The 24,251-nt window shown below is 50.8% G+C and overlaps 1 protein-coding gene across 2 annotated transcripts; it reads left to right on the forward strand.

The window, feature by feature from the left end:
- Positions 1 to 278: 278 nt before the first annotated feature.
- On the forward strand, positions 279 to 23,866 carry Vsx2 (visual system homeobox 2). 2 transcript variants are annotated; one of them, XM_032908134.1, is made up of 5 exons: positions 279 to 757; positions 2,018 to 2,102; positions 6,528 to 6,651; positions 20,701 to 20,881; positions 21,633 to 23,866. In XM_032908134.1, the coding sequence occupies exons 1-5, from the start codon at positions 388 to 390 to the stop codon at positions 21,956 to 21,958; spliced, it is 1,086 nt and encodes a 361-aa protein (XP_032764025.1). In that variant the 5' UTR covers positions 279 to 387; the 3' UTR covers positions 21,959 to 23,866. The 2 variants fall into 2 exon arrangements, with proteins under 2 accessions (XP_032764025.1, XP_032764024.1); XM_032908133.1 differs by having other exon boundaries at positions 388 to 757; positions 21,576 to 22,853.
- Positions 23,867 to 24,251: the final 385 nt, after the last annotated feature.

The raw sequence follows: 24,251 nt of genomic DNA on the forward strand, positions 1-24,251 counted from the left end.
CGGTCAGGTTATACAACTCAGAGCCCCTATCCACTGTGTCCCCTGGAACAACTCCAAACCTGGCTGTTTCACCTTTGTCCCTGCAAGAGCACCCTGCAGAGCCCACCACACTTGGGCCTGCAGCGCCCTGGCCCCTCGGTACCGGCGGCGGCGGGAGCTGCCAGCTTTTTGGAATTCCTAATCGCTCCTGGCCCCGGTGATTGGCTGTTCAGCTCTGACCCCACTTGGGCTGCCGCCTGGTTGGATAAAAAGGGAATCTCCTTGGGGCTCCAGAGCATTAGACACCGGAGGGGGCACCTGGGACCAACTTCACGAAGCGGGGAGCCCGGCGGGGGGGCTTGGGGGAGCAAAAGACCCGCGGCCTCAGCCCCTCCAAAGAACCGGGAGATGACGGGGAAAGCGGGGGAAGCGCTGAGCAAGCCCAAATCCGAGACCGTGGCCAAGAGTACCTCGGGGGGTGCCCCGGCCAGGTGCACAGGGTTCGGCATCCAGGAGATCCTAGGCTTGAACAAGGAGCCTCCCAGCTCCCACCCGCGGGCTGCCCTCGACGGCCTGGCCCCCGGGCATTTGTTAGCTGCGCGCTCTGTCCTCAGCCCGGCAGGAGTGGGCAGCATGGGGCTGCTGGGGCCCGGAGGGCTTCCCGGCTTCTACGCACAGCCCACCTTCCTGGAAGTGCTGTCCGATCCGCAGAGCGTCCACTTGCAGCCACTAGGCAGAGCGTCGGGGCCGCTGGACACCAGCCAGACTGCCAGCTCCGGTAGGTGAGGGGCGAGGCTGCTTGCCTGCCACACTGCTTGGGAAAGTCGCAGTCGTGAGCTGCCGGCTCTCGCCTGCGGGCCCCGACTTCCCCCGGGAGGAAAAGTTCACGCAGGTCAAGGGATCTCAGCCTAGGCCTAAAGTCAGCGGACCCCGGCTAGCGACCCGAACGAACTCCAAGGTTTTCAGATTCAGCTTGTCCGACCCCTGCTCAGTTCTTGGGACCTAGTGTCTGTCCGTGCACGATCGAATATCTGGGTTGGGGCCCCAGTGGATGTTGGCTCGGGTGGCCGAATCCTTGTCGCATCATTTCCTTGGAGCTACTGGAGGGCCCTAGCTCCACTGCTCCACTGAGGCTCGGGCCTTGGGGAGGACCTGCTCTCCTGAAGCCCCGATGCTGTACCTAGAGTTGGCAGGACAGGAAGGAGCTGGCCCTGGCTCTTGCCCCTGTGTCCAAAGTTGTCTTTTTCCTCCCAGTTTCTCGGTCCCAAACCCCTGTATTGCTTAGCTAAGGTTCGATTTCCTCCCGCTACGAACTGGGAAAATAAAGCCACCACCGCACCCAAAGGGCAGCCATCAGATATAACCTAAGAGGCACCATGTATTGGATCCCGATTTTTCTCTGGCTCAGGGACCTTGGATGAGCTTCCCTTCGCCCTGTCAGGGCCACTTCCCTCGCAGTATGTTCTAGCTCGCCAGCTCTCAGTATTTCCCCCAGATTTTTGGTGCCGTTATTATGTATTAAACGTAGCAGGACAACGAAAAGTGGTTCATCGTAGGATCTCCGAACTCGAACAGAAAAACATTTTGTGGGTGCCACAAAAGAGACAACGAACTCGCAGTCTCCAGCCCTTTCCAGCACCCCAGCTCCCCTGCAACAAGCCCGGAATCCTTGGGTCAACTTTTGGATCTGGGACTTGGGGGCTGTAGGCGGATGGGAGATCTCGGAGCTGGGAGGACCCCTGGGGATCCCTGCAACCCCGGTGCCTGTCTCATTCTCCCGTGTCCCTGCCTTCCAGCGTGCCCGGCCTTGGCCTCTCTTGCAACGAAATCTATTCAAAAATCTGTGGTCTCAAGAGCAGACCTGGAGAGGGTCGGCCTGGGCGTAGGGATGGGGATGGTGGCCGGGACCGAGAGCTTCGGTGGAGACCACAGGCCCGCGCGGCTCCCAGAGGCTGCAGAAGGTGGGGTCCTCACCGTTTTCTCGGCGCTGCGGAGCGCACTCCCCATTCCACTCCCTGCCTCTCCGCTCGCTTTTCAGATTCCGAAGATGTTTCCTCCAGTGACCGAAAAATGTCCAAATCGGCTTTAAACCAGACCAAGAAACGTAAGAAGCGGCGACACAGGTAAGAGCCGCACAGTCCTTTCTTGTTCCCATCCCCAGCCATCTCGTCCCGGGCCGGGTGACCCAGATGTCGTTTTCTGCGGATCACAGATGTGAGGGCCCCGGCTGCACCGGGGCAAAGACACCTGCGTCGTGTGCAGGAGCCTATCCGGGGGCCCTGGCGTCCGGTGAGGGTGACTGAGTCTCAGCCAGAGCAGCCCCACCATTTCTTCGGCTTTCTCCCTGTGCTGGAAACAGGAAAGGCCCAGCTGGGCCAGACCTGAGCTGGAGAGGCGTCGGCGACCTCAGATCTCTGCACCCACCAGGTCGGAGATCACTCAGACCCTGTAGAGAGCAGATAGGTTCCCACCTCCGGCTGGAGCCATATCCAGGCCCCTCAACCACCGGATCCCGTTCCTCATACGCTGCCCCAGGCTCGTCAACTCTCCAGGTTTCTGTTGCGATCATTTCCTCCCCCCCAAACTTCAGTGACAACTGCACGGCTGGACCTTTGCTTTCGGCCTCTGCTCGTCTGTGTTGCTGGGCGAGTCGCTAGCCTTCGTGAGCCTCAGTTTTCTAGTCTGAAAGATGGGGAAGAAAGTGGACTGTCTGGTTTCACCAGCCGAGGCCGCAGTTGGCTGGACTGCTTTGGTGTCGGGCTAAGGAGGGTTGCCCAGCTCCAGGGGATTCACGCATCCTTCTGGCCTCCTGGGGCACCACGTGCAGATACTAATAAGCAGATACGTACACGCTCACACATATTTTTAATGTGAAAAAATAGTCTTTAGATAGACGTTGCTTCTCCAAAGTTAAAATTCAATGGACGAAATATGCTCTCTTCGTCCCTTGTCCCCACGGGCATGGGGGTCGGGGCTGGTTCAGACCTTCATTCATTTCAGCGACAACACTAATCCGTTCCTAGCGGAAATCTTTGAGGAGATTTTTAAGGGGAAAAAAAAAAGGCAAGAGGGCCCAAGCAAACAAAAACACAAACAACTGAGTTTGAATTTCTGGGGGGGGTGCTGTTCCTGGGTGCTGTCCCTCTACTTCTCAGCAGGCCAGTTTCCCACTTTACTCTCCCAATCCAAGTGAGGCGACCACAGGGACATTTCCCCACTGCAGCGCACTCTGGCTCGCGTCCCCACCGCATCCTCTTTTCTCTCCCGGGGTTGGTCTCAGTCTGTGCATCCTCTCTGTGGGTGCTTCTCCGAGTCCCGCATTTCCCTAGCCCCATTCCCTTCCGAGATCACTACGGACTTGATTTCCTAGCCTCAGAACAGGTTCTGGCTTGAGGGAAAGTGAACTTTACCTTGGGTTTCTCAGGGGAACCTCAAGTTCATTCCCTGACGACAGCTGCTTGCTTTGGTTCCGTTTTATTTATTTACTTTTTTGAATCTCTAATTGTTACTATCTTGTGCACACCGTGTAATGTGGGGGCGGGGTTGGGTTCGATCAAGCCACGGAAAGGTACCTGGTGGTCAGAGGACAACTTTGTGTAGTTGATTCTCTTCCTTCCACCCTTTCGTGGGTTCCAGGGAATCTACTCGGGTCTCATAAGCGCCTTTACCATGTTTAGCCATCTTGCCAGATCAGTTTATTTTAAACGGAAAGAAAATTTATTAATCTAGTCCCGGGTCTTTTTAAAACATCATCCAACAATATTAATTAAAACAGTACCTATGCATCTGTGTCTGGCGGGTCCTAAGGGAGTCTACCCTTCTGGCACGAGGTCAGCTGTGGTAGGAGGGGGGTGGCATTGAGAGTAATCTCACCCCCAAACTGGAGTACAGTGCGACCACTTAAAAGCCAGGTAGCCCTAGCTACAAGTCGGTCCTTAAGTCCCTCTTGACCTGCCATTCTTTCTGACAGAGACATGGTTTGGGTTTTGGTGGATTGGGGCTGGGGTAGAACAGCTCATCAACATCAGAAAACTAGCTACCCTGGTGTTTTATTTCCGGTGCATGAAGGCAGTCGATAATTAAAAAGAAGAATAGGGACGGATTGCAGGTGTGGGGGATGGGGATAGACCAGCAAAACAAAACACATTTTCCTGAGCGTCTGTCCTCTGAGGATTTTGAGGAAGAGACCCTGGAATCCTGTGAGGAGAGACATTTTTGCCTCCAGGAAACAAACCAGTTTTAGCTGAACTTAGGGGACAGACCAGGGATACAGCAGCCATGGTGGCCTGGCTCTGGGATTTTGTTCTTAGGGAAATTGCAGACCCTCTTGTGAGAGTTCTTGGACTCTGCCTCAGTCCGAGAAGAGTTTGGGTCACTGAGTGGGGGAAGGAGATCTCCCTGAAAAGTATGTGGTCACCAGTAGGAGGATCAGTTCTGAGGTAGGAATGGGGGAATCTTGGGGAATTTAAGGTTTTCTTCCTTCCTTCCTTCCTTCCTTCCTTCCTTCCTTCCTTCTTTCCTTCCTTCCTTGTTTCCTACTTTCCTTGCTTCCTTTCTTTTTTAGCTTGTTTTTTACTTTCTTCTCCAAGTGTACTTCTGGCCGGCCTAAACTATGGTGATAAGCTGGCCTTGAACTTGCAGAGGTCATCCTCCCCCACTTTGCAGTGCAAGTGCACAGACCAGTCCCCACCACACCTGACTAGTCTGTTTCTTGAATGGACTCTTTTCAAGTACAGGAAGGCCTTTGTGTAACTCTAAATGGCCAAGAGCCAGCTCCCTTCTTGGGTTTTTGCTCAGGCCACACACTAGCTGCTTTCCTCAGTTTCCCTGGTTTTAAAAAGGACTTTAACAATATTTTGACAATCTGCTCCAAGGATTTTCAGCAAGTGGCAGTAGAGAAATAGAGGGTAACATGTTCAAAATCCTGAGTAACTAACTTCTCTCTTCCTTTTTTCTTTGTTTTGTTTTGAGGCAGGGTCTCACAGTCTAGCCATGTCTGGCCTAACGTACACCAGGCTGGCTTCTATCTCATACAAATCTGCCCGCTTCTACCTCTGCACTAGGATTAAAGGCATCGCTCCTACACCCAGTTTATGAGTTAACGTTCTATGTATGTAGGAATTCTACGTAGTACCGAGAGAATAGAGAAAATAATTTAAAATCAAACTAGTCTTCTTCTATAAAGAGCGCAACCTTCTCTTCTCATACATGCTTTATAACATCCCTGGAGATATTAAAGTCCGTATTAATTAGCACAGGAAATGGGGGTCGCTTGTGAACTTTTTCTGTGCATTGGGAGAAGGTGAGGACACAGCAGGGAGACATTTTACTAATAAAGCCCAGTGCTGCTCCCAGGGTCCAAAACTCAGAGGATCAAGAAGGGGTGTGCCACCTTTTACACGTTCTGTTTGTAGGAACCCCGCCTGTGGTGAGGATGTATAGTTAAAGCCAGGAAGACTCAGTGAGTGTAAGATCCGAGAAGAGTTTGCATCTGTGATTTCTAGTTTATTTTAAAAGGGGGGTGGGGTTATGAAGCCCTGAATACTGGAGGCTACCTGTTTGCACATGTTTCCCCAGGTGAAAGAAAGTAGCTTTTTTGCTAGCTTGTTTTGTTGTTTTGAGACAGGGTCTCTCTTCATAGGCTGTGCTGAAACTCACTGTGTAGCTCAGACTGGCCATGAACTCACAGAGATCCATCTGTTTCTTCCTTCCGAGCAATTGGAGGTTTTGACTAAAGGTTCACCAGTTCTCTACATGAGTCAGTGTGAACCGTTCTGGGGGTAGGAGAGGGAACAGTCCACCCTCACACAGATCCTGGGGCAGCCGAAGCTCTGTGGTGGGTCTGGGTGGTACAGAGAAAGGGCAGATGTGGATGAGGGAGGGAGGGAGAAAGGGACAGGGTGTCAAGGTGTCTGTGACTCGGTTCTCACAGACAAATGCAGAAACTGAGGCTGCATTCAGCCTTTAAGGAGAAGAGAATCTTTACATTTGTTTGGGGAGGAACACAGGAGGCAGGTCCTGTGAGCCAAGCCTTTATTCCTTTGATGGGTATCTGTTTGACAAGATCTCCTCTTTGGCTTGTGGGGGAGAAAGAAGACTGGCTGATTTTCAGTCTTCTAGAACTTTCTTCGTATCACATTTCCCCACCAGAGTGCTGCCAGAAAAATTGTGAGTGAAATATCACTGAAGTAATGCCCACTACCAAGATAATATGGGGCCTCTCCCCCCGAAAAAAAAGGCTGGAGAAAGTCATTGTGCGTGCATTCATGGGGGGGGTGCATAAATGTGTGTGTGTGAGTGAGTGTGCATTTTTACATGTGTGTGTAAGTGTGTGTGTGTGTGTGTGTGTGTGTGTGTGTGTGAGAGAGAGAGAGAGAGAGAGAGAGAGAGAGAGAGAGAGAGAGAGAGAGGGAGAGGGAGAGGGAGAGGGAGAGGGAGAGGGAGAGGGAGAGAGATGAGTATGACCAAGGCACAGGAGAGAAATATCCTATGTTCTCCAAGGCAGGCCCTCATTTCCAGGGTTCTAAGTTCTGATCTTGCTCCCCCAGGACAATCTTTACTTCCTACCAGCTAGAGGAGCTGGAGAAGGCATTCAATGAAGCCCACTACCCGGATGTCTACGCCCGGGAGATGCTGGCCATGAAAACGGAGCTACCAGAAGACAGGATACAGGTAACAGCGGCTGGCCCCTCCGGCCACCCGGGGACATCTATATCCCAGGTCCAAGGGCCCCTCCTCTCACCATCTAGACCCTTCCCCAGAGGGAGAATCATTTGCCAGTGAGCCTTTCTCAGTAAAAACAGTTTATTTAGGCCTATTAAGCTGACAGCTATTTGCTGAATACCTACCATGGGAGCAGGCCCTAGGAGGACAAGAAGCTTGGTGGAGAAGTCCTGCTGTCCCTTCTAAACCATAGGCTCCCTGGGTTGGCGAGAACGTTTAATGGTGGAATGCTTTGACTAGCATGAATAAGGTCTTCGGTTCTATTCCCAGCCACTGAGAAACCAAACCAAACCCAAACCCAAATGAACAAAACCCAGACGGTAACTTCCTGAGAGCACGCTGTAGAGGCCCTGAGGAGGCTTGATGATGAGAGACAAGAGCTGAGGTGAGGGAGAGGTGTTGTGAGCAAGCCTACCATAGCACATGGCTGTTCTAAGACCAAAGGTAGGACCAGGCAGCTGTGGGTGGCTGAGAAGGGGAAGCTGGCTTTTGCCTCTAACCCTGGTCAGCTTCTCCTCCTCTTCTCTCCTCCCCTTGAAGAAATACTGTCCCTCCTAGTCAGTCTTATTCCTGACACCACGTCCAGCTGTAGCTCTGTGCTCCCCTCATGACCAGACAGCTGTTGTTCCTGCCTGCAGCTCCTCCTTGGTGTTTCTCTCTGGTCTGGTCCTGAATGTGGTTGGGTACACATTCTGTGCCCTCTGCTGGGACTAGTGGGACCCGGCCAAGCCCTTCCTCCTCTTCCGGACAGTCATGTGACATATTAGACACTTTTCTGGTCCTATGGTAAAAATGGAGGGGAAGCTCCCAGACAAAACATATTCCCTACCCCAGAAAACACATCATGAGGCTAGAGATTTGAGAGGGATGGGAGGATTATTTCCAGAAGATCTGATTCCAGTCAGATCTTAGCCTCAAATGAAAGTTGCCCCTGGGTGGTTCAGAGGGTAGAGTCCTGCTCCTAAAGAACTGGCAGGGGTCGGGGTAGAGGTGGGGTGAGTATGTCCTGAGTTCCTGATGCTATTGCCTGGCTAGCGTCTCCTCTCTGTCTCCACTGGAAGTCCTCTCTGTCAGCAGGTTCGTGGAGGAGGGGAGCATCCCGGGTGTACTAGAGAAGGAGGCAGAGGTTGTAGAGTTGTTCAGACTGTCTGACTAGAGAGCCAGAGAATGAACGTGAGGCCAGGAGCTGTTTTTCCTTTCCCTGGAAGTTGATTTGGAATTTCAGCTCGGGCTCTAGACATTGACACTAACAATAAGCTCAACTATTCCTAAGCAGCGCGTGCTCATCTATAGAGACCTGGAACTATTTATTCTCTCTCAGTTGAGCTCTAATGGGAGTGATTTGGGTGTGACTCTGAGTTGTTTGTGTGTGCGCACATGTGCATGGAGGAGGGGGTTTACTGTAATCTAAGCCCTAGTTTGTCCAGTCATCTCCTTCTGCCCTTCATTAGCATCAACTTGGCCATTCCAAGCGGCTTCTAGGCTGTTGCTGACAGGCCCACATTTGTACTGCTCATTAAGAAAAAGGCGCCTCTGTCTCTTTTGGTATGCTGTCTCATCTCTGGCTGCCGTGGGTGCGGTGCGCTGGGCAGGGCTGCTGGAAGCTAGAATCTCCCCTGTAACTGCACTGCAAAAGCCCCAACAGCCCCAGGCTAGGCTTCATTGAGTCACTTGGAAGTTGTCTATAGGGAGATGTTAGAAGTCATGTAACCTGCTCGGGAAGAGGTAGAAATTAGAGAGCATGTATTGCTCTGGGACTATGGAGGCTGCCTATGGATGGGTGAATACAGGCCAGATGATCTGGCCAATCTTCTGGGCCTTACATAGCTAAGTGCTGCCTGCCCCTGAAGGCGTTTGTAAGTGATGAGGTGACCCTGTCCCCAAGGCATTTAAACAGGTGGCTTGATGTGTATTGGTAACAATTCCAGGCATTTCAGAGAAGTGTGCATGTCCCAAGGGTGAACACAGGCAAGGCATGGTGACATAGGTAGTGGCTGGTGACACTGATTCCAGAGCCAGACTCCTGGGTTCATAGCCAGTCATCCCCTCCCAGAGCCTCCCTGTACTAACGGGACTAGAATGGACTTCTCCCCTTGTGCAGATACAACAGGCTGCCCGTGAATAGAGCTCAGAGCAGTGGTGGACACGTGTCCCCAGCTCACTCAAGAGTCAGCTCTGCGCTCACTAAATCCTGATGACAGGTGGCAAGGTAGAGACCAGTTGCCTCCCTGAGTACTATGAAAATGAAGGTCAGTCAGCAGCTTCCCGTGCTCAGTAGCTAGTAAGCAGAGGACGGGAGACTGGAAACCAAGTCTGTCCTTAAAAAACCCCTTTCCACCTTGGGCTTTTTGAGCACAAAGAAACCGAACCCAAATATAGAAGAACCAAGGTGGTTTGAAAGCAGGCAGGAGTGGGGTCTGGGCATGCTGAAGAGGAGAGACTGATGTATCTGAAGACTGACTGATACCACTGTATCACCTGTGTGCTGTGTGCATGTCCACACGCGTGCGTGTGCGTGTGCGTGTGCGTGTGTGTGTGTGTGTGTGTGTGTGTGTGTGTGTGTGTAAGGCGAGGGAAGCCATTACAGGTAGAATGGGACAATGTCCGTTCGTTTGTTGTTTTGTGGTGTGAGAGAGAACTGACATCCTCGTGTATACTTGACCAGCACCCGACTCCTAGGCTACCAGAACAGAGGCAGCCTCCATATCAGGATCAGGGTCCTCACCAGGCTTTGAGCTGCTGGGATGGGAGTGGGGGCCAGCTAGACTTTACCAGTCCTAAGTAGCCACTCGGGGAACTTAACCCCGGCTTACCCACGCCAAGGACACTCCTAGTACAGCCGAGCGTCCTTCCCAACCCTAACGACAGCCCATGGTGCACACATGCACGCTAGGGCACATCTACTTCTGCCCTTTGTTTCACTGCCAGCAAGTCATAGGCTGAGCCTCAAAAGACTCATCTGTAAAAATAATAATAACGGGCCAGAGAGATGGTTCAGAAGTTAACAGCACTGACTGCAGCTCTTCCAGAGATCCTGAGTTCAAATCCCACATGGTGGCTCACATCCGTCTGTAATAAGATCTGATGCCCTCTTCTGGTGTATCTGAAGACAGCTACAGTGTACTCATATAAAACAATAATAAAATTATTATTATTATTATTATTATTATTATTATTATTATTATAACATTTTCCCAAACTCCTGACCTCCTGACTTGCTAAAAAAGATATTGTGACTTGGGGGCATTCACTAAGTAGTCACCACTTACCTCTTTATTAAGTGCCTGTCATGCCTCGTGGCATTTCATCCTTCAGCACCAGATGAGGATGGTGTTCATTTCATACCCATTTCCTGGATGAAGAAACTGAGGGCCTGAGAGGTAAAGTCAGTAAGGAACCGAGGTTTTGAGCCCAGTTTAACAGCTAGAACATGAGATGAAATGACACTACCTGTACAAACCATAATCACTAGGGTAAATGGCAGCGACATTGAGCCAGGCCTCACTGGGCAGCTCTGGGCTGGGAATGGAGTGCTGTGGTGCACAGCAGGGCGAGAAGAGGGTCTAAGTCACTGCAATATATCTGGCCGTACAGTTCTTTCGATGTGTCGAATTTAGGATATACATTCTGGAAGTTTCTTCTAGGTGTTAGTCCTGGGGAGTAGGAAATGGATTTCCAGACGAATCTTATTTTCTCTGAGGTTGATTGTAAGAGAGGGTTATATACACGGTTTGTTTTTGTTTCGTTTCTGGCATTAGGGATCGAACTTAGAGCTGTGCCTGGGTTCGGCAAACATTCAGCCACTGAGCCACACATACTCCTGGCCCTATGGGTTTTTTTGTTTGTTTTTTAGATTTCTCGTTTCATTTCATTTCATTTTATTTTATGTTATAAACTGGGTGTGTGGTACCTGCCAAGGCCAGAAAAGAGCATTGGATCCCCTGAAACTGGAGTTACAGATGGTGGTGAGCCACCACGTGGGTGCTGGGGACTGAACCTAGGTCCTCTGCAAGAGCAGCAAGTGCCCTTAAAAAACGGAGCCATCTGGGGGTTGGGGATTTGGCTCAGTGGGGTTGGGGATTTGGCTCAGTGGTATAGCGCTTGCCTAGGAAGCGCAAGGTCCTGGGTTCGGTCCCCAGCCCCGGAAAAAAAAAAAAAAAAAAAACGGAGCCATCTGTCCACCCCACCCCTCCTTGGCCCTCTTTTAAAATATTCCATATTTTTCTTTTTGAAATTTTTATTTTCAATTGTGCGTGTGTGTGTGTGTGTGTGTGTGTGTGTGTGTGTTTGAGTGTGCTTGTGTATAGATGCATGTGGAATTGTGGTACACACACTCAGACATGCTCCCAGAGACCAGAAGGGGATGTCAGGCGTCACACCCTGTCACCCCATGTCTTATTTCCTTCAGACAGGGTCTTTCCCTGAATTCGGAGCTAGGCTGGCAACCAGTGACCCTCAGCCAGCATCTCCCAAGTGCTAGGATGGTAGGCCAGTGTGTATCAGGAGGGCCTTCATTCTCCTTTTTTTTTTCTTTTTAAAAGCCAGGGTTTCTCTGTATAATCCTGGCTGCTCTGGAACTCTGTCGGCCAAGCTAGCCTCATGCTCACAGAGATCCACCTGCCTCATTTATTTTTATTTTATGTGTATGGCTGTTTCGCCTGTATGTGTGTCTGTATGCAGTATCCTTGGCAGCCAGAAGAGGTGTATAGATGCATAGGGAAGTGTGGTACATACACTTGTGGTTCATGGTGAGCCACCATGTGGGTGCCGGGAACTGAACCCAGGTCCTCTGCAACGACTTGACTGCTGAGCCATGATTCCAGTTCCGTATTTATAATTTTTACAACGGCGGGGATTGAACCCAGGGCCTTTGTATATTCACAGACAACTTTTTAGACCATCACTGATAGCATCCCTATGCCTACCAATGCAAATTTAATTGGTTTGTAGCCGGGCCTTGATGTCTATATTTTAAATCTCTCCAGGCGAGTGCTTCTGTGTGCAGTCAGCATAAAAACACCAACGCTCACACTTAGATACGGTTGAAGGTGGGTTAAGGAGTGGGAGTGGGGCTGGAGAGATAGCTCAGCGGTTAAGAGCACTGACTGCGGGTTGGGGATTTAGCTCAGTGGTAGAGCGCTTGCCTAGGAAGCGCAAGGCCCTGGGTTCGATCCCCAGCTCCGGAAAAAAAAAAGAACAAAAAAAAAAAAAAAAAAAAAAAAAAAGAGCACTGACTGCTCTTCCAGAGGTCCTGAGTTCAAATCCCAGCAACCACATGGTGGCTCCCAACCATCTGTAACGGGATCTGATGCTCTCTTCTGGTGTGTCTGAAGAACATACTTCTGGTATGTCTGAAGAAAATAACTTTTTTTAGAAAAAAAGAAGTGGAAGAAAGAAATAACTTGTTCATGGTAGACAGAAGGATGCTGCTTGCAGATGCCCAGAAATGTGCGCAATGCTGCCCCCTACTGGACATCAGAGACCATGACAAGCTTGATCTTAAATGGTCCTAACTGGGATAAGGTGTTAAGACAGACAGCAGCTTGAAATGTGTGTCTGTAGTGTTCTGTGCACTGAAGAAGCTGAGGTAGAATAATTGCTCGAAGGTAGGGTGATGTCCACAAGTTAGAGGCCATCAATGTATGCATACCACATCTCAACCCCGGCTCTCAAGGTGTGGTGCCACACACCTTAATTCCATGGCTCAGAGGAGAGGCAAGAGGACCTTTGAGAGGTCTAGAAAGTTTCAGGTCAATCATGGCTATGTAGTGAGACTTTGTTTATAGTAATAGTAATTTTTTAAAAAAAGATCAGGGCGTGGAGGTTGATGGTTCACACCTTTAATCACAGCACTTGGGAAGCAGCCGGCAGACCTCTGAGTTTGAGGCCAGCCTGGTCTACAGAGCAAGTTCCAGGATAGCCAGGGTTACACAGAAAAACCTTGTCTCAAAAAACAGACAAACATCAAAAATAAATAAAATTTAAAAAGAGAGAGAGAGAGAGAGGTCCTATCTCAAAACAAATTAATCCCTTACACAGACACACACACACACACACACACACTCACGCACTCACGAGTACACACATACACACACATGCATGCACACACAAATGCAGAATGGGATGTTGGCTAATGGCCGCAACAATTCCAAATTCATCACTTCCAATCAGTGAAGAGCAGAGAGGCTGGGTGAACGTGACTGTGACAGATGCTGCCACCTGGCGGCAAAGGCGTAAGCCTGGACAGCAGACAACTGGCTCTGCTGGTCCATGGCTACAAGCCAGGCACTTGGAGGCCGAGGCCGGAAGATGGTTTAAAGCCTTGGGCTGGAAATGGTACTCCGTGGTAGAGTGCTTGCCTAATTTACACAGGCCTGGGTTCAGTCCTCAGTGCCACATAGACCAGGTTTTGTGACTGGGGAGGGGGAGGCAGGATGGTCAGAAGTTCAAGGTCATCTTCAGCTACATTATGGACTTGGGACCATCCGGGGATGACACGAGACCTGTTCTCAAACAGCAACACTAAGAACAAACCAGGGGGGCTGGAGAGTTGGCTCAGCAGTTAAGAGCTCTATCTACTGCCATTCACAGGCTTTAGCCTTCCATTGACCAATTAACTCAGGGAGCAGGGTTCACACAACAGAAGCTCGTGTACTTGGGAGTCTCCTCATGGTGGTGAAGGGCAACTAGATTTGGGGGCCAGTATTTAGCATCTGAATGCATAGCAGCACCAGACCAATCCCTTGCGTGGGCATTTGAGCCGGGACTATAATCGGAACTGTAGCCTTTCAGCCGGATCCGTTTGCGTGGATCTTCAGATGACAAGAAGGGAAACCAGAGGCTGTCTGAATTAAAACGTTGAAAGCCCAGTGAGGAGCTGGCTCAGCAGTTAAGAGCATTTGCTTCTGCAAGCAGGTGGGTTCCGTTCCAACAGCTGTAAGGCGGCTCTCACCACCAACTCCGGTTCCAGGGAATGTGGTATCTTCTTGTGGTTCCTGTGGGCACCTTCCTGGACATGCTGCATGTGGAGAAAAGTAGGCACACACACAGACAGACACACACACACACACACACACACACAACACACACACACACACACACACACAGACACACACACACACACACAGAAACACACACACACACACACACACACACACACACACACACACACACACACACACACACACACACACACACACACACACACACACACACACACACACACACACACACACACACACACATACACACACACACATACACACAGACACAGATAAACACACACACATACACAGACACACACACATATACAGATAAACACACACACACACAGACACAGACACACACACACACACAACACAACACACACACACACACACCACAGACACACACACACAGACACAGACACACACATACAACACAGACACAGATAAACACACACACATACACAGACACACACACAGACACACACAGACACAGACACACACACACACATTCACAGACACACACACATACACAGACACACACATACACAGAAACACATACACAGACACACACACAGCACAGACACAGATAAACACACACATACACAGACACACACACAACACAGACACACACACAACACAGACACAGATAAACACACACACATACACAGACATACACACAGCACAGACACAGATAAACACACACACATACACAGACACACACACAACACAGACACAGATAAACACATACACAGACAGACACAGACACACACACATACACAGACACACACACAACACAGACACAGATAAACACACACACAGACACAGACACACACACACACACATACACCAACACACGCATACACAGAAACACACACAGACAGACATAGACACACACACACAGACACACACACAACACAGACACAGATAAACACACACACATACACAGACACAGATAAACACACACACATACACAGACACACACACACACACACACACACACACACACACACACACAGAAACACACACACACACACACACACACACACACAGAAGGAAAGTCTTAGGTTGGAGTACAGCTTGAATGTACAACGATGGCGTATTTGTAAGGCCCAGGGTCCATCCACATGTGGGGGGCAGGGAGATTCAAGCCTGGTATTAGCGCTTGCCTTTCTGCCTTCGACTACACTTGCTGTCATCTCTAAGTCTAGCTTGGCTAAAGGACAAGTGTAGGAGGCCAGAGGGACGGGTAATGCCATTGATTAACCTGCCCTTTAGGCAGACTCCCATTGATTTTCCGGGTCTCCTTTGAAGTCCTAAGAGCTAGCAATTATTGAGCACTAGCTGTATGACCAGCTCTGACTTTAGGCACTTTCCACTTTCTCCATTTAACCCTGAAAGGGAACACAATTGTCCCTCATTGTCAGAGGGGGGTTAGTTCTAGCTGTTCTCCTCGGGAACGCTCAGGTCCCTTTATAAAATGACAGAGACAGTGACATAGAGTACCTGTCTAGCTTGTGTTAATCTCTGGCTTCTACTATGAGATGGGCAGGCGGAGGGGGGGGGGAGAATTTGTACACAATGTATACACACCCTGTGTGTGCTTTAACCCAGTGGTTGACTACAGTATCTAATCGACGGGAAGTCTGTGTCAATAGTTGCTATACCAGTTACTTTGGGAATAATGGCGCACATGCAGGTGTCTGTAGGGTTAGGGAGACGGCTCAGTGGGTAAGATGTCTGCTGTGCAAGCAAGTCTGATCCCCGGCACCTGTGTCAAATGCCCGGTGTGAGGCCACGCATCTGTGGTCCTACTTTTGAGAGGTGAAGATGGCATAGACTTCACTGGGCAGCCAGTCTAAGCAATCCTGAGTTCCGTGTTTAGTGGCAGACCCTGTCTCAAAAAATAAGGTGAGCCAGGCGTTGGTGGCAGAAGCCTTTAATCCCAGCTCTGGGGAGGCAGAGGCAGGCAGAGCTCTGAGCATGAGGCCAGCCTGGTCTACAGAGTGAGTTTCAGGTCAACCAGGACTACAAAGAGAAAGCCTGTCTTGGAAAAAACAAAAAAGGATAGTGACAGAGGAAGGCGCCTGAAACCTCCACATGCATGGCACTTGCACGTGCACACACATTTGCAGAATACACACTGGTTGTTGAGCCCACTGACATGGATACCGAAGGCCAATTGCACATCTTTATTTGAAAAATCTAAGTTTGGGGCTGGAGAGATAGCTCAATGGTTAGAGCACTGACTGCCCTTCCAGAGGTCCTGAGTTCAATTCCCAGCAACCACATGGTGGCTCACAACCATCTGTAATGAGATCTGATGCCCTCTTCTGGTGTGTCTGAAGACAGCTACAGTGTACTTATATATAATAAATAAATAAATCTTTTTTTTTTTTTTTAAAAGAAGAAAGAACAAGAAAAACCTAAGATCACATAGCACCTTTCAGTTCTGACTGCTTTTGGCTCAGATCAAGCATAGTGACTTTTAAAAAAGAGTTATTTATTTATTTATCTACTTATGTATATGAACATGCTATTTGCATGTAGGCCTGGACGACAGAAGAGGGCATCAGATCCTATATGTGCACCATATCCCATCCCGGATGGTTGTGAGCCACCATGTGGGTGCTGGGAATCGAACTCAGGACCTCTGGAAGGGCAGGCAGTGCTGTAAACCACTGAACCACCTCTCCAGCCCAAGTGTGGTGGCTTTTAAGCTCTGTGCACACACTGGTTGCTTCCATCAAGACTAGAGGAGGAGGAGTATGAAAATGGGTTGTCACTTCCCTCCAAGGCAATCATCATTTTGGATGCCAGCTGCCCTAAAACAAAATCGTTTTGGCCGTCCAGGTTTCCTCCATAAGTTGCAGCCTCATCTGGTCTTCATGGAGAGCCAGACATTCCAGGAACTCGTAATTGAGGAGCGGGGTTCAAGCCACCAGCTGGCGTACACTCCCCCGGGAGAATGTCATGGGGAAAGCTGATCTTCACGCCAGTGATTCATTTGCCGGAGGAGAACCTGAGAAGGGGGTTCTGCTCATGAGCGTAGAACAGATCGACAAGCCTGTACCCCGTCTTTAGTTCCTAAACTGCCCTTTCCACCTCACAGCCCCGCTGCACCTCTGGAACCCCTGGACTACCCAGGGGAATACACCTTACATGGAGGGCAGGCAGGGGTGTCCTGGTGTATGAACATTCTATGACGCCATCTCCAGAATCCCCCATCCACACTGTGCTGAACATAAAAAGGTCCTTAGTCATTTTAGCAGCAAAACTCACATGGTGGCAAGAGCAGACAAGGCCTCATGCAATTCCTGGGTGTCTCTCAGTGTGGGCAAGTGTGGGTGTGGCTGTTGCAGAAACTGAGGCTGGCGGAGCTGATAATGAGAGGCACAAACTCTTGACTGCAAGCTATCTCAGCCGGGGGGCTGGTGGCAGTCACCTTTAACCCCAGCACTCCATAGGCAAGAGGCCAACCTGGTCTATAGAGTGAGTTCCAGGATAGCCAGGGTTACACAGAGAAACCCTATCTTGAAAACCAAAACAAATAAACAACCACCTCCCCAAAACAAAAACAAAAACAAAAACAAAACTCTACTGATAGTCTCTTCAGTCCAAGCTCCATATACTTCCTAAAATCTCAGCCTCTGGCTGCAGCGTTCTAGCTAAGGAACTGTGTCTTAGGAAGCACTGCCCACCTGCTGGCAGGGTAGGCTGACAGGATGGCTTACCTCCCAGAGGGGCTTCCGGCTGGTTTCCAGTCATAGGTTTGGCGGTTGGAATCTGGTGCCATTTATTCTACGTCATCTTGCCTGGGGGGTTGAGGGCACCAGAAGCCACTTACACTCGTGTACAGGTGAGTCCTTTTAGATGTTACCTCTGTTGGGAAAAGGCAGTTTGAAACAAATGTGTATTTTGTAGAGGATGACCGTGTTAATAGGGGGAAGATGGGAGGAGACCTGCCCCAGACCAACCCCATGCCCAGAGAGAGCAGACAGTGGGGCAGACACCCTGAAGAACTGGCAGGCAGCCTTGGGGAGTGAGGCCAGGGCCAGACAAGCAGGCCATCTTCGAGGCTCACAACACTATTGCCCAGAGGACAGCTATCCTGTCACTTACAAAAACTCTTGTTCCGTGGCAGTTTCCCAAAGTGTTGGAGGTCTTGGATCTTTGCTTTCTGGATCCTCAGATCTAAACAGAAACTGCAGATTCCAATGGCTGATGTGTGGCAAAAGCGTGGCTCTCTGGCAGGTGCTACCACCCAAGGAAGGTCCGGTGATGGCTTTCTAAGTTTTTGGTCACTGAGAACTTGGGGATAATCATGGCTTCTGAGGCAGTGACGTTCCCATTTTTATTTTATTGAGACAGTCTTACTACATTAACCATGGCTGGCTTGGAACTCACCACATAGACCAGGATGGCTTTGAACTCCTAGAGACCCATCAGCCTTTTCCTATTTTTGGAGTCTCCTGGTTATTTGCAAAGAAGAGATATGCAAACATGGCTATAAGGGCTAATTTGAAGATGTTTTGAAGGGTGCAGTCTTTACCAGTAGGGAGAGAGCATCCCTGTAGCTCACCGGCATGGATGGGTAGCGCCAGGAGCGCCCCCTGCTGGGTGTGGCCGGCCCTACTTCAGACTGTGTCTGACAAGTGTCGATCTGCGCCCACTGCGCCATCTGGCGGCAATGGCGGGAAGCGCCAATGAGCAAGGCCTCGGGAGCCGAGCGTCCAAGCCTTGGCTCCCCGGTGCCCAGGCAGCTAAGGGTTAAGCTGTCAGCGGCGCGAAGTTAAACAGGTGTCAAAGGCGCCCCATATATCTGCAGATTGAAATCAAATTCTTTGCCGTATAAAAAGATAAATTACCCAGGCGCTGCCGCGCGTCCCACTCATCACGCCAGCGCCAGACGGCAAGCAATTTTTTTTTTTTTAATGTGCTAACGACCTAATCAAGCAATCAAGTCGGAGAAGATTGCAGAGTGACCGGGGCAGCCATCTGCCGGAGAGCCCCGCATTCATTTCCGCACCCCCGCACTGGGCGGGGGCCGGGGAGGGAGCTGCCGGGGGAGAAGAGGGGAAAAAAATCCTAAACAAATTAACACCCAATTTTCCCCGTCTAATTAGTTAAATGAGAAGTGTTTGGGGTCCCCCGGGGAGGGGGAGCAGCTCGTGGTAAGGCGATCGCTGCCTCCCCAGCATTAATTAGTGCGGGTCAATGCCGTGGCTCCCAGGAGAGAAGCCGCTTTAATTTCCCGTGATATTTCAGTGCCTGAGGCCCATCGATTCAAACTGAAATTAACTTATTTTTCAATCAGCCCAGGGCTGCCCCTGGGGGTGACTCTTCTTTTGCCGCCTCCTGAATAGAGCTGGAGCAATTTTTCATCAAAAGCTGATACCGTGGCCTCCCAGGGCGGGGGAGGGGCCCGCGGGGAAGGGCGGGGGCGCCAGAGGCGAGTGGGTGGAAAGCGCCCAGGAAACTGGTTTTCTGTGCCTAGGTTCCTAGCATGAGATCCAGCCTTCAGGCCCACCAGTTTGCCTGAGGGCATCAGCCTTCCTTGAGGACAAGGCTGGGGAAATTCTGGGCTCTGACAGCTGCTGGCCTCAGGAAGGCTATTAGGGGGATATGGAGACATCCTGATCCCCTCCCTGAACGGGCGGAATGCATGGATTCCCTCCTGGAAACTGCATTGTAGCACAGTGACAGAGTGCTTGTCTAGCCTAGGCCCTGAGTTCCACCCCCAGCACTACAAACGGTGATGATAATGATGATGATGATGGTGGTGGTGGTGGTGGTGATGATGATGATGACGACGACGATGATGACGATGATGATGATTGGCTGCTGCCGCTGCAGACACCCCCAAGGGACCCCAGTGTCTTTCAGGCTCAGCCCATACCAGTCAACTCAGGGACCAAATATACAGTCTCTAGGGTATCACCTACTAAGCTCTTCTCGGCCCTAACACTCTATAGAATGTCATATTCCTTACCTGACCCAGGAAGGTCACCCACTCTGTCAAAATTCCATTCAGTGTTAGGCCTGGAATGGTGGGCAGCAAGGTATGTGGGGGTCTATGGTGACGCAGCTGGGAGAAGGCAGGAAGATGGGGCAGATGAGTCAAGGACCTGCTGCCAGACCCCTGGCAGTGCACACACTGTTCTGGCCTCCACAGACTCACACGCTGGTGTTCCTCCTGGGCTGAGGGGAAGAGCAGGGCCAGGGAATCTGCTCTTAAAAAAACTATCATTTCATTTTATGTGTTTGGGTGTTTTGCTTGTGTGTATCTCTGTGTCCTTCTTGTGTGCCTGGTGCCCCCAGAGGCCAGAGGATATCAGACCCCCAGAACAGGAGTTCCGGAAGATTGTGAACTCTTGTAAGTGCTGGGAATCAAACCCGGGTCCTCTGGAAGAACGGCCAGTGTTCCTAAGCACTGAGGTGTCTCTCCAGCCCCTGGAATTTGTCCTTTTGTAAATAGGCATGGTCTGAAGGTGGGATATCTATAAATGTGGCCCAACACAAAATCGTAAACTTAATTAGAGTGTGATAAGGTTTAGGCCTCTTTTTTTTTTTTTTTTTTTTCAATTTAAATTTGATTATGTGGTACTCAAGCCAGAACTTTATAGATGACAATGACCTGTGGCAGTGGCAGGAGGCAGGGCACACCTGTACACTGAAGGTGCGAGGCTCTGTTTGCACAGGTGATGAGCATCTCAACTACAAACTGAGGACCTTACTGGATGCTGCCACCTGCCGAGCCTTGTCTGAAAGCCTCCCTAGCTTGTCTCCCTGGAATGGCTTTGATTTAGAACAACAAATGGATCCATTTTGCCCAAGGTAGTCTGGAGTCTTGAGGCCATTATTCTGAATACCCCCTTAGTCTGAGACTCCTCTGTGCACTCTGTGGAGGAGGGGAGCTGGGTTAACAAACCCCGCCCCCCGGAGGCTGACAGAGGTAAGGGCCTTGGGCCTGGAGTCTCCCCGAGCCGCTCTAACCATTTCTCCGCACTGCCAGGTGTGGTTCCAGAACCGCAGAGCCAAATGGAGGAAGAGGGAGAAGTGCTGGGGCCGGAGCAGCGTCATGGCTGAGTACGGCCTCTACGGAGCCATGGTGAGGCACTCCATCCCCCTGCCAGAGTCCATCCTCAAGTCGGCCAAGGACGGCATCATGGATTCCTGCGCCCCATGGCTACTGGGTAAGAGCCCGCACCCTCCTTGGGGCCCTGCCCCTGTGGTGAGGAGAGCGGGCCCCACTGGGGGGAGGGAACCGAACACTGGGTGGGGAGACCTGGGCCACAGTGACCCAATGGCATAGAGGTCTTCCAAATGGGCTATCCCGTCTTTCTGGGGCTATCCTTTGCACCTACCTACTGGGTATCAGGACTCCCATCCTCAAGTCACTGGCTTCTCACACTGCTAGCGTAAGGAGAACCGGCCCTTGCCCTAGAGTCTGTAATGCTTTCTCCCTGACTAGAGGTGGGTTTATAGTGAATTAAACTCTCCCCTTTGTGACTTGAGGGGACTATGTCCCCCTGGCCACCTCTCTAGCTTTGCCCAAGAACGTCTTGGCCCCAAACCTCTATCTGCCAAACCCAGTTGCCATCCAGGCCAATGAAGACAGCATCGGCTTATCTTGGGGTCCTAAGGCCTGAATTCCTATGACAGAGGGGAAGGGAGATGCCCGGAAAGGACAGAACGCGTTGCAGGGGGCGGGGGGGGGGGTGCTCAAGCCCAAGAGTTCGATGTAGAAGGCCTGAAACTCCACCCCTACCGGGCACCCTCCCACCCCACCCCTACCCCGGTCCAGCTGTGGGACTTGACTGTAGGATGTGAAGAAAGGCTTTCTGCTCCTCCTTAATTCTGGCCTCTCTCTATCTTTGCTGTTTTCAGTTCAAGATGGCTTTCCCAGGCGCTTTTCTAAACCCGAATACCAACAATTCTTTTTAGGGATGCACAAAAAGTCGCTGGAGGCAGCAGCCGAGTCGGGAAGGAAGCCCGAGGTGGAACGCCAGGTCCTGCCCAAACTCGACAAGATGGAGCAGGAGGAACGGGCCCCGGATGCTCAGGCAGCCATCTCCCAGGAAGAACTGAGGGAGAACAGCATTGCGGCCCTCCGAGCCAAAGCTCAGGAGCACAGCACCAAGGTTCTGGGGACTGTATCCGGGCCTGACGGCCTAGCCAGGAATGCTGAGAAGCCAGAAGAGGAGGAAGCCATGGACGAAGACAGGCCAGCAGAGAAGCTCAGCCCCCCGCAGCTGGAGGACATGGCTTAGGTTAAGGGCTGCAGGCCTTAAGACTGCTCTTCTCGGTCCTGTGGTGTGGGGAGTTCTCGCTGAGGCAGGGCTATGTCTGGCTTCTGCTGCACCTCCCCACACCTCAGGCCCTCGACTACCCCACCGCTCTAGGCACAGGCCAGTTCTGGCGTAGCTTTGGATCATGCTGAGATATCCTGGACCTACTCCTGATCCAGCGTCCTCATCCTCAGCCCAGCTCCCCTGCCTCCAAAGCCTTCTTGCTACTCCAACATCGAGGTCCGGCCATTTCATCCCTGAGAGACTCTTGTCCAAGCCTAACCCTTATTCTCTGTTCTCTAAGCCTCCTTCTCAGCTCAGCCCCACTCGTGCACTCCAGCTCACAGCCTGGCAGAGCTGTGATTGGATTGAGGACCTGCACACCAGCTCCGGTGTCCTGAGCACCCCAGTACTGGGCAGGCAGGCCTTTCCCTCGTCACCTGTTCCTTCTCACAGACCTGGGTCCTGCTGTGTGAATGCATTGTTCCACGTGTGACCGCTGCGTTCTCTGCCCTACCTAAAGACTAAAAGGGCAAGTCTGTCTGAGTCCTTCCACAAACCTGTCTCATGCTAGGCTGTGGGTCATCCTCAAGCCTTTTCTGTACCCAGCCTGCCCTATAGGTTCCTCCTTTGCAGAGGTGGGCTCACCACATTGCCAGTGTCTACACCCTGCACCCTGAGGGTGGGGGCCCTTCTCGGCAATGCTGTGTCTTGCTGTGCTGCTGGTGAGCCTTCGCCCAGAGCTTTTGCACGCCAGGGCCTGTGTTCCTGAAGCGTTTTGACCTTTCTGCCTATGACGTTGACTTGCTGGTTAAAGCTTCCTCTCTCTAGAGCTTCTTGTAGCCCAGTGGTTCTCAAGCTTCCTAATGCTGTGACCCTTTAAGACGGTTCCTCATGCTGTGGTGACCACTCCCATCCCCTAACCTTAAATTTATTTCCTTGCTACTTCATAACTGTAATTTTACTACTGTTGTGAATCACAATGTAAATATCTGATATGCAGAATATCTGACTATGTGACTCCCCCAAAGGGGTCATGACCCACAGGTTGAGAATCGCTGTTGTAGCCGATTGGTTCACATGTGCCTGCTTTGGAGAAAACCAGTGCAGCTCGAAAGCCACAGACATGGCCTCACGCTGACCTAGGCAGTCCTAAAAGGCCAGTCTATCTAAATCAGACCTGTGCTGTCTGCGCGCGCGCACACACACACCACACACACACACACACACACACACACACACACACACGATGAATAACAAGAAAGGTACAGGGAGAGCTCAAAGGACAACAAGGCAGGTAGCTAATGAAAAACCCAGACTAAGCTCCAGACACTCCTAGCTCCATGACAACTGTATACCCAGAAACACATCCAGAGAGAAGGAGCCATGTTGGACTGAAAGACTTCTGCCTGCAAAGGAGTGGAGCTGTCCATCCTGGTGGCCCGTCTGCAGATGTCCCTTCCACCTGACTTTACACTTGTACCGGGGGGGTACCCGGCCTTATGGAATCCTCTGCTTCCAGATTCCCAGGCCAACCACAAGATCCCCTTCATGCTGTGAAACTAGGCACCCCACCCACCATTTAAGGGGCCGCCTCACAAGAGAGGCGTGAGGCAGTGAGTGGTGGTTTTAAATCTGTTTTGACAGTTGAGTTCTTCTTTCTTCTGTTCATAGAATTCTCCCACTTCCCGGTTCTTGTCTTCTTCGGGTTGAGATGTTAGACCGTAGTTCTGCTGTGTAAATATGTATATAACGTGAGAAGGAAGAGACTGGATATCGAGGTGTTTGAAACACTGAAGTGTCAGAACTTTTAGGTATCTGAAGCATAATTTCTGTGCTGTTTTCTGTAAAGACACAAGCAAGAATAAAATTCATGCGAAGACTGCTGGACGTGGACCCAGGAGCTCTCTCTAGGTGGGGTCAATAGCTTACGTGTGTGGACAGGTGGCATAAAAAGTAAACCCACGGGTTGGGGATTTAGCTCAGTGGTAGAGCGCTTGCCTAGCAAGCGCAAGGCCCTGGGTTCGGTCCTCAGCTCCGGAAAAAAAAAAAAAAAAAAAAAAGTAAGCCCACAAAGATTTTTTAGGCTCCAACTAGGTTCCCTCTTCCGACATTACTCCAGACTTTGGCCAGGCACAGCGGCACACACCTTTAATCCCAGGACTTGTGAAGCAGATGCAGGCGGAGTTCTAGGTCAGCTTGGCCTACATAGCAAGTTTCAGGACAGTTAGGACGACATAAAGAGACTCTGTTTCAAAAAAAAAAAAAAAAAAAA

This window comes from Rattus rattus, chromosome 7 (assembly GCF_011064425.1).
Source record: "Rattus rattus isolate New Zealand chromosome 7, Rrattus_CSIRO_v1, whole genome shotgun sequence".
In the NCBI taxonomy this organism is placed as follows: domain Eukaryota; kingdom Metazoa; phylum Chordata; class Mammalia; order Rodentia; family Muridae; genus Rattus; species Rattus rattus.